The following is a 10,341-nucleotide window of genomic DNA, read 5'->3' as shown; positions in this document are numbered from 1 at the left end:
CGAAGCTGTTCAATAAACAAGACACGCGTGTTACAGTGTTCATGCTCATGCTATTCACCCACCTTCTTACATCACTCAGGCTCTGCAGTGAGATAGCCACAGGTGTTCTTGGAATGACATGATGAGAATGAAAGTATACCTTGATGCCCCCGATACGGTGCTCGCCCCGGAACTCACGCCCATTCTTCAGCCAGCGGATGGTGGGTAAGGGGCTGCCCATGGCGGGGCAACGGAACTTCACCGTGTTGCCGGCCGGCACGGCATAGAGCTTCTTCTCCATGCGCTGTGTGAGTGTCCAGTAGGGTCCTGAAGGAGAGATGAGAGGAGACACACATGATTGTCCAGTGGAAAAAGAAATTGTGTTTTTCATTTTGATTGGTCTTTTTGTTCTATGTTTATGTTTAACTGATGTACATTATACAACACAGTCACCTCTGTTGACCCTACGTATACCCTGATGTTTATGTACCTTACAAGCCTGCCTTATAAAAATGATATTCTGAGTTGTTTTGCCTGAGGCCATGCATACCTGAGATTCTGTAAACAAACCAGACTTTCACCGCCCTGCTGTCTTTCTCAATATTTACAAACCAAAGCAAATAACCCAGTCGACTATTCAAAAATAGAAAACCAAAATCATTCTGAGTCAATGCTTTGGCTGTCAGAAGCAGGAGTGAAACTGACCTCTACTGAAGTACACCTGGTCATTCTCCGACTCCGTCAACATGTCGTCCAAGCCGTTGTCCTCATCATCATCTCCAGAGCCCAATGAGTCTGAACACATCAGTGAAAAAGAACATGATGATACAGCAGCGATCAGAAAGTCATTGCAGGGCTGGGCCAGCACAGTAGCATTCTGGGATATGTATGCGTGCCAGAGATGGACAACCATATCCCATATAAAGTTCAGTCCAGTATAGTGTACAGTGTGTGTTCGTGCATGTGTGTGTCTGTGTAATTCAGAAATGTCTACCATACCTGCTACTGTGATGGTGAGGTTGCGAAGCATCTCCCGTGAGCCTCGCAGCACGCACACGTACACTCCCGAGTCCTCGAAGGAGATGTCAATGATCTCCATGACGCCGTTACGGATGTGGATGCGGGTGCTGTGTTGCACGCGGGCGTCACCCTTGTACCAGAGCACTGACCCCCGGCGCCCACCGTCACAGCGCAGCTTCAGCACATCGCCTGGCTCCATCAACAGATGCTCTGACAGGTCCAGCTGGTCCTGTGAAACATCTTGAAATAGGAACAGGAATCCATGAAAACAAGTCCAGTTCTGTTAGATGAGTAGATATATTGGTTGTGATACAGGATTGTTGACTTATGGACTCAATGAAACTACTTTATATGCTAAAGAGCTTGACCAGAGGCTGAACCTTAACTTTGAACTGCACATGTAATGCTTAACACAGGATGCTGCAAGTGTTCTTACCCTCTGCTACTTCTGGAGGGGTGTTTGGCATCAGAGAATGAGACAGCAGTTCCTCTACAAGAAAACAAAACAGAATCCAAAAATCATTAGACTACTTCTAGCCAGCCAAACAACATTATTAACCAAATCCAGCAAGAATGAAATGGTTTACCTGAGTAGACCTCGAGCCAGGCTGACTGCATGTACTGCCAATTGGAAGTCTCTGCCTTGCACACATACTCCCCGGTGCTCTCCAGAGATACGTTGGTGAGAGACAGGACGTTCACCTTGGATATTTTCCCCTCTAGAGGCTGTGGCAAAAAAAACAAAACACCATGCAATCAGACACAATGACAGTACTGCACACACCCTCCTTATTCCCTATAAAACATGCGTTGAGGCTTCTCTGAGAGGATGCCAGTCGTCAGAATGCTCTTTTACCGTTAAAGCGCGCAGATGGGGCTGGCCGTCGTCTCCGAGGAGGCTGTCGTCCTTCTTGAGCCACTGGATCTGAGTGGAGGCAGGCTTATGGACCTTACACACCAGCTCCACATTACCACCGACCACTGCCGTGGTGTTCTCTGGAAACCCCGGGACGAGAGGAGGGCGATGCACTCTATTCTCTGTAGAAGGAGAAAGAAAGAGAGAAGGGGGCAACAGAGAGAGAGAGAGAGAGAAAGAGAGATTGAGAGTCATAAAGAGAAGAAGAGGGGGGGGGGGGGAGTGATTTAGTTACTTTGGCAAGCATATGTTAAATAACAAACACCTTTTTCAGATTTAGTTTCTGGTCGTTTGTTTGTGCTGGAAGCTAACCAAGATACTCTGAGGGTGTTAAAGTGTCTCACAGGCCATTTTGTGTAAGTTTGTATAAGAAAAAACACTCCAACTAGTCAACAATTCTTTGGAACCGCAGAGTGAAACATAGGATTATTCCAAACACCAGAATTTGACGTCATATTGGTTGGTATCATGGCACCACAGTTGAGACTGAGAATGCCAATGTAGCAGCTATTCTAACCACACACTCACACACACACACACACACACACACACACACACACACACACACACACACACACACACACACACACACACACACACACACACACACACACACACACACACACACACACACAGACACACACACCTCCACTAACCCCAGTCTCCAAAGCCACACTGGCACACTTGCTAATGAACTTCATGAGTCCACCTGGAGAGCTGGCCTGAGGTTGACCTTTCAATAGGGTGTGAATGGCGGGAAGGAAAACTAACGTCCAACTAACAAAAACACACAAAGAGCACTGGACAATGAAAAACATATAGGCCTCCTCAGTCTTGAACTCAGCAAGAAAAGCTGCTTACAATTTACACTGGTATGAAATATTTTTATATCACTGACGTGTAAACATGTTATTGTAGAACATTTCAACATTAATCAGATCAATTTAGCTGAAATATGACATTTCTCCTGTTTTAACTCCACTGTATACCTCTGAGATCAAAAGCATTCTATAAACAGACAAATGTGATTACATAATCTTTTAAAATACCTTAAAATCTCTTTACCAAACAAAGCCTACAGCGGGACCTCCTTGACCTAAAACTACCAGTAAAAACTCTTTAACCAACTGAATAAACCAACCCGCTAACCAACCAAGTCCGTCTAGAGCTTCAGCGCAGCCCTGAACTCCCAGCTGTGCTGTGCCCATCTGCTGGGCCGAGGTTACCTTTGAAACTATCCCAGCCAGAGCCAACCTCCCCACCTCCCATACATGTTTGTGTGTGAGCAATCATTAACCACTTGACTTCCTAACTGCCCTGCATTGGCTAGCTCCTCGGATCTGCCCTGTTGCAGGGGCAGCCATCGCTGATGTTAGAGTCAATCTCCTATTACTCTCAACAATGTATATATTTAATTGACCCACACACACATCACACTCGTATCTTGTTTATATGTTTGTATTTCTCCATATACTTTGGTTACACAAGCTGTGCTGGCTGCCTCTGCCTGTGTAAGGTAGTGCTGTCTAATGACTCCAATGTCTTCTGGCAGAACGTAAGTGGAGCTCTGTTGAGCCTCACCACGGGGTCCCTGAACCCTCTACACTGGCCCACGGTGAGCTTTAAGCTGGCAGCTGAGGTCAAAGGGAACGAGAGAGAGAGAGATAGAAAGAGAGAGTGTATGGGATCTTTTCTATTCTCCTTTATTGAGAGACCTCCATCTGTGCCCAGTCACTTTGTGCTGAATTTTCCATCATACCCCCCCATCATACCTGTATTTTCTGATTGATAATTCCTTTTTCAGTTGCCTGTATTTTCTGATTGATAATTCCTTTTTTAAGTTGCCTGTATTTTCTGATGGATAATTCCTGTTTCAGTGTAACCTTGTCTTGCATAGAGCACTAATGACCTGTATACTAATGACTTGTGTTGACAATGCTGATGCTGTAGTGTGTGGTGTGGTGGGGGAGGGGGATGTTAGCGGTGAGTGCAATCAATCTACAGCCATCAAAACAAACATTTGAGCTTGAATGCTCACCTCTGAAAGCATGTTAAAAACCCCAGACCAGTCATGCATTTGTACAGAGAGAATGGGAGCCGCAATCCACCTAACCCAATGCGCCCCCCGCCCCACACATACACGCACTCACACCCTCCATCCACTCACAGCTGGCACGAGGCCAGACAGATTTACACTTCCGAGCCTCAGGGCTTTGGCCGGATCAGGTAGCACAGTTTACACCTATGAGAAGAGGAAAGGAGGACGAGGGAATGGGGGGAAAATACAAGAATCCGTCTCGGGAAAATTATTACAGCCCCCCCCCCCCCCCCCCCCACTTCACGTCGGCTTGGGTAGATCTCCATTGAGCTGTACCTCTTTCTGCATAATAATTCACAACTCCTCTTTGACTAACTGTGGACACTTTCACTGGACTGTGACCAACTGTTTCCCGACCCCTTACGGTGACTGGTCAGGGCTTGGATAAATTATGACATATAATTAAAGTTAAAGAGAGAAAATAAGCTGACCTACAGTGTAATAAATGAACAGTGAACTGTCCGGGAACAATCCAGCTCCTCTCAATGGCCCTTTGGTTCTCAATGCCACCCAGAAAAGTGTTCTGTACATTATATGAAACATATCAGACCTACCTTTTGCTTGAAAGTCCTCCGATGCGACAGCCCTTCCCCAGGTGCAGTCCGCCACACAGAGGATCAGTATAAGGACCTTGTGGAGAGAAGTCATCTTGCAGACTGGATGGGTCTTCTTGTGCTGGTATTTTCTAAAGGGGGTCCAGGGGAGGTCAGAGCTGGCCTGAGGAAGCCTCAGCAGCTGGTGCCAGGCATTGGCAACCCCTAGCGCCTCACAACCCTGATCACCTGTGGCCACCAAAAGGAAAAAAGGAATGATCAAAATCTGGATCATGCATCGCATTCAACTTCAGACATTGACTGTAGGAGGGATGTGGGTGTTTTGTTCACGTTTCTAAATGTGAGACACATCACTGCTTTCTTACCCGCCTATGAATGTCCTCTACTGAATATGCAGTTAAAAGGCAATTCAAAAGGCAGTTTAAAAGCAGTTGCGAGTGAATGGAGACTGTATATGGACAGTTTAGTGGACAGCCTATAATGCGCGCTTTTAGTACGGAACGAAGTGAAGTGCTGAAACATGAATTTACCCTGGCCAATCCCTTAATTGAACCATAAAGATAATTGACTAATGAATCATTTACAGCGTATTTCTGTTCAGTTGAATGTTCGTGACGGTATAGGTTGTAGTCTCTTTTTCGTTTAGCGTGTTGGTGTTAAGTGGTTCTCGTTAAAATTAATCAGAGAAGCAACACGCTGGGTGTTCGAGTTTATCTGTCACTTTTGTTATGCATAGAAGGAGACACAAAAGTCTTATTCTTTTTAGAAAACACCACAGCCCTGCCACGAATAGCAGTAACAGTCTGTTTGTACTGAAAGGGTATCTTTCATTGCGTGACGAGATCATAATAGGATAGGAAAAACGAGACCATGCAGAAATTATTGGTTTAGTGCAAGAACTGAGAGGGGACATAGTTGAAAATCGCAGCTAAATTGTGTGATAGATCACGTCAAAGTAGCCAAATGAAAAATACATTTTAAGTCAATATGCATCAAGTATTCGGGTATCACACTATAGTTCCCCATAGCGAATAGTTCACTTAAATAATACGAAATATTTAATTCGTGCTCCGTTTGTTTGAACATGTTAGATACAGTAATGTTTAACCACCACATACATTCTGACATACAAAGTAAGAGCACAGTTGAAGGGTAATAAATTAAACGCTTCAGCTCTGTTAGATTGAGACAATTGATCTGGTTAAAATGTAACAGTTCGTTTAGATGTAGGCGATACATTTGCATAACAAAAAGTAGCGCTGGGCATATTGCGAATGAAAATGATAATTTTCTACCTTGCTTTGGTTGACTATGTGTTCTTCTAAATGAGTAACACTTTGGACTGATTCAGAACGCAAATAGTAACACAGAAACGACAACTTTCTCACGTTTGCTTATAAAGTAGGTAGACTACAGTAGCCTACTTAAGAACCTTTCATTGAATAATGTCATACACGGCAAAGGGTATAATGTGCGTTCGCCTCACTGCAGTGTTCATGACATAAAAACAGTTAGCCTACAGTATATAAATGTGTAAGCAACTTCAACTGATTCTAATTCAGTTTTCGATCACGCCAAAAATAGCATACCGTATTTCCGTTCGGTGCTGTAATAATCCTTGGGAAATTTGTAGATTAGTGTCCTCTGCTAAAAATTGCCATTGGTCCAAGGTTCTGTGTAATTTCCAAGTCTTTGTGCAGTTCTTTTTTGGTCACTTCAAAGGCAAACATATAGATCCATTAATAAGAAAACAATATTGAAGACTTTACTGTCCACGGACGCCAGATTGAACTGATCCTTGATACAGTGCGCAAAGTCCAACTCCTCACTTGATTAGACTCTTGACGCCGGATAAAGCGCTGTTTACTCGAGCTTTCACTAAGCAAAAACAAAAACCGTCTTAATCCACATGGAGAAAAAGATCTCCAGAAAAAAATGTTTAGATGTTTCTAGTCCATTGAACCTACAGACAATGTTTCCACGAGAGTTTAAAACTAGCCCAAGTGGAACAGCAGTCGCCCGATGTAGCGTCTCTCCAAAGCGCCTCTGAGACTATGAATGGGGAACCCAAGAGCTGAACTGTGAGACCTAACGTTCACACGCAGAGGGTAAGAATCAGTCCTCTTGATCGTAAGCAGTTCCTGAATGGTTTGCCACACCAACTGAGCTAAGTGGGGTTTAAAATCAGCCCGGCAAAGTCTCACTTTGCAAGTCTCAGGATTCGTGGCAGTGTTCTGTTGCCAGTCGGACTCACAACTCACCGCTGTCGCTTCACAACAATGGACTAAAACGAGAGAGAGCACGGGGGAGGAGGGGTGGACAGGCTCCGAAACCCCCACCCCCAAACAAATCCCTACACGCTGTCCACGGTGCCCAATATAAAATGAAGATACTACACAGACACTTCATAGTCCAACCGCGAGGTGCTTCAGCAAACGTCCAGAAAGATTGCGTTTTCACGTGGAGTTGCCTAGATTATTGGTACTGACATATTCCGTGTTGAGAAGAGAATTTGCCAATTAATCTTAAAATACGCTACTGCTGGCGAAAGGGGAGCAACGTAAACAATGACAGTAATTACCCATTACAAAGGCCAATTAATAAAACCACTCATATTTTACCCTTGGTGCCTCCAGTTTTATAGAACCGTTATAATTGCTTTGGCTCCAATAGTTGATTTTGATGTATCTCAATCATACTTCTTGCCTCCAATTTTCAACTGGGTAAATTAGGGGGTTAAACAAACAAAGCATAAAGTTCTTTTCATACGCCTGCCTTTATAAGGTACTTGCGTACTGTATTCAATAGCTGTGAATTGCTCTGGCTCTTAATTGCGTCATTTAAATTCAACTGTCATCAGTAATCCTTTTAGTTGCGCAGCATTATAACACGCCTTAATTGATAATGACAGTCACGTTTCCTATGTTCTTCTGGGTAATTAAGAAGAGAACAATTAAGAATGGTGTCAACATTTTGTTTAATGTTTTCACCGGTACATATCAGGTCATGTTACGGTAGTCACATAGTTTCTTGGCTTTGAGTGTGGTGGACCATCAAAAATGCTGCCTTTTTCAATGCGTTTTCTTCGAGGGACAAATAGACAGAGAGAGAGGGGGAGAGACCGAGAAAGAGAGAGTTAGTTGAGTGCGTTCAGACCGACAGTGAGTCCGTGTTTCTCTCCCGTGGGGCTTGAGCCCCCCTGCACCACTCCAGCCAGTAATTTTCTGCTTGGGCAGAGAGCACCTTTCATGCACAGACAATGGTGTGAGAATATGGCTCCCATCCAAACACACGCGCGAGAGCAAGCGAGCGTTACCCTGGCTTTAATGGAAAGAGTTCGGTCTTAATCAAGTCATGTCCGTACAGTGCATTTCATAGGATTTAGAAAAAACTGTTAGTGTCCTTCACAGACGTTAGGCACCAATACAAACGTACGAATGAAAACGTACGATATCACTGAAGGGAATTTGACCACTAAAATAACCTTACATATTGATGTGAATTGTTCGATCAAGTAGTCGTATCAAGCAAGAAATGGTCTTTCTTTCAGTTATTGCCTACTGTGATCACACCAACGCTACTTGGCTCACTCTATGTGTAGACAGCTGGCCCATAGTATGGCTAGCTGCTGACATTTTTCTCTTTCTCTTTCCCTGCTTGTGTGCTATGGCCATGGCAAATAACTGCCTGTCTCCATCTTGACATTGGTGATCTGGACCCCTCTCCAACAGAGAGCATGTGTGCCAAATCTCTCCAGGACTTGTCCTTCACCAACTCTCTTTCTCTCTGTTTCTCTTTTTGTCTGTCTTTGTCTCTCTCTGTCCCACTCCCTCTCTCCTGTCCTCTTCTCTCCTCTACGATGTCCTTTAAAACCGTGGACATTCCACTCAACAATGGCTTAGGTCCCCCTCTCGCAACCAGAAACACACACACACACACACACACACACACACACACACACACACACACACACACACACACACACACACACTTTAGTCTTCTCAACAAGGCAGAAGCAGATCAACAAACATCACCCTTAGTTTTCAAAATCCCAACCCCCTCCCCTCCAGACCCCCACCTCAGGCCTTTGTCGCTGGCAGCTGAATCTGAATGCCCCATTAAAGCTTATTATAAGTAACTCCTCCGTGTGCTGTTAATCCTCCTGCTCTTAGCCACTCTCCTGCTCAGGACCAGCACCTAAGAGCTTTGCCACAGCTTTGCCACTGTAATTCCTAACGATATATGTATAATCTTATACTCTGCTTTTGTAAAGCTTTGTTAGAAAGGGATCCGTAACTGTGTTACGGAGGGACAAATATCAGAGTTATGGGGTGCTGTCCTCCCCTCACAAAGATACACAAAGATAAAATGATGGGTAAACACCTTTAAACATTATTATTAGCATGTTTTTTTGTCTGTGTGATCAGTGCCTCACAGGATGGAGTTGTAGCACAGCTCTGCGCACCCCCACACGCCAACCCAGCGTCTGTGGAGCGTGTGACATCTTACTCCTGTCCTTCAGCCTCACTCACTCCTCCCAAATTCCCCAATGTCCCCTCACTGCTTGCCCTCCATATTTTTCCAGAGGACTTCTTTTTTTTTGGGGGGGGGGGCTTTTATGGCTGTGACAGGTCAGGTTTTACAATGTATTTAGCGAAAGTCAAAGTACACAAATAAACGCTGTTGGCAAGGCAGGGGAAGGCTGAATGTCATAAAAACAGATAAGGGGGCAGAATGTTTGTCTGGCAGTCAGGCAGTCATACTGGGGAAACTGAGGTGTTAAACTCTTGTTAGATTTCCCACATCAGCCCCAGCTATGTTTGGAATCCACGCTCCGTAAATGTGCTTCACTGCTCACAGCTTAAGGGATGGAGTTCCCTCCAGCACGCCCAGACTCTCCTTCTCCCTCTCCTTTCCCAGGGAGCCAACCTGGTCTCACCAGCTATCAGGATATGGCGGTGGATTGAGTGTTGGTCTAATGTAATTGTGGCTGGTGTTGGTGTTTATTTAGTGTCATTACTGCCACCCACCCCCACACTCCATACCCCAGTGTTGTGTTAATGGACCACTAAAAAGCATAGGCTCCTCTCTGATACGATTGTTGTTCAGATGGGATGTATGTTGTGGGGCCAATGGGAGAGGATTTGTGGGACTGTTACATTTGTATCCCTTACACAAGGGTTTTGTTACACATTTGTTACACCATAGAAATCCGTGTATCATTCGTTCATTTGTTTTTCCGATTTAGACGAGAATTGAAAAAATGAAAACAACGTTTGATTTCTCGTTTTTCCCTTTTCAAAACCAAAACCAGAAATCCGATTACGGTTCGTTTTCTCGTTTTTTCCATTCTGCACCCCCAAACGGAAAATGGAAAATGAAACATTCGAATAACAAATTCTGGTGAGAAAAAAAAGTTGAAAATATTCCATATAAAAGTCCAAACTGGTTAACCATGGGAACAGATGTCCGAGAATAGCACACCATCAGCGGACTGGCCCTGAGCAGCTACACCCCTGGTTCCATCCTCCAGAGGGACCAGGATGAGAGCAACAGGTGTCCGAGAATAGTACACCATCAGCGGACTGGCCCTGAGCAGCTACACCCCTGGTTCCATCCTCCACAGGCACCAGGATGTGAACATAATGTGTCCGAGGACAGTGCACCTTTAGCGGACTCGCTACGAGGTGTGTGACCCTGGTTATCATCATCCAGAGGCACCAGGATGTTAACATAATGTGTCCGAGGACAGTGCACCATCAACGGACTCTCTA

The 10,341-nt window shown here is 44.8% G+C and overlaps 1 protein-coding gene across 1 annotated transcript in view; it reads right to left on the bottom strand.

The window, feature by feature from the left end:
* fgfr4 (fibroblast growth factor receptor 4) overlaps positions 1 to 6,351 on the bottom strand; it is a 13,079-nt gene extending 6,728 nt beyond the window's left edge. Inside the window, exons 1-8 of the mRNA XM_080851635.1 lie at positions 6,157 to 6,351; positions 4,568 to 4,795; positions 1,856 to 2,037; positions 1,587 to 1,725; positions 1,436 to 1,489; positions 979 to 1,239; positions 685 to 774; positions 101 to 306 (exon numbers count right to left, since the gene is read on the bottom strand). Coding sequence (XP_080707761.1) covers positions 101 to 306; positions 685 to 774; positions 979 to 1,239; positions 1,436 to 1,489; positions 1,587 to 1,725; positions 1,856 to 2,037; positions 4,568 to 4,661 — 1,026 coding nt within the window. The 5' untranslated portion in view covers positions 4,662 to 4,795; positions 6,157 to 6,351. The remainder of the gene's footprint in view (positions 1 to 100; positions 307 to 684; positions 775 to 978; positions 1,240 to 1,435; positions 1,490 to 1,586; positions 1,726 to 1,855; positions 2,038 to 4,567; positions 4,796 to 6,156) is intronic.
* Positions 6,352 to 10,341: the final 3,990 nt, after the last annotated feature.

The sequence above is a fragment of the Sprattus sprattus genome, assembly GCF_963457725.1.
Source record: "Sprattus sprattus genome assembly, chromosome: 1".
Lineage (NCBI taxonomy): Eukaryota > Metazoa > Chordata > Actinopteri > Clupeiformes > Clupeidae > Sprattus > Sprattus sprattus.
Note: the sequence above shows the minus strand (reverse complement) of the source record. Positions and strands in the feature narration are given on the sequence as shown.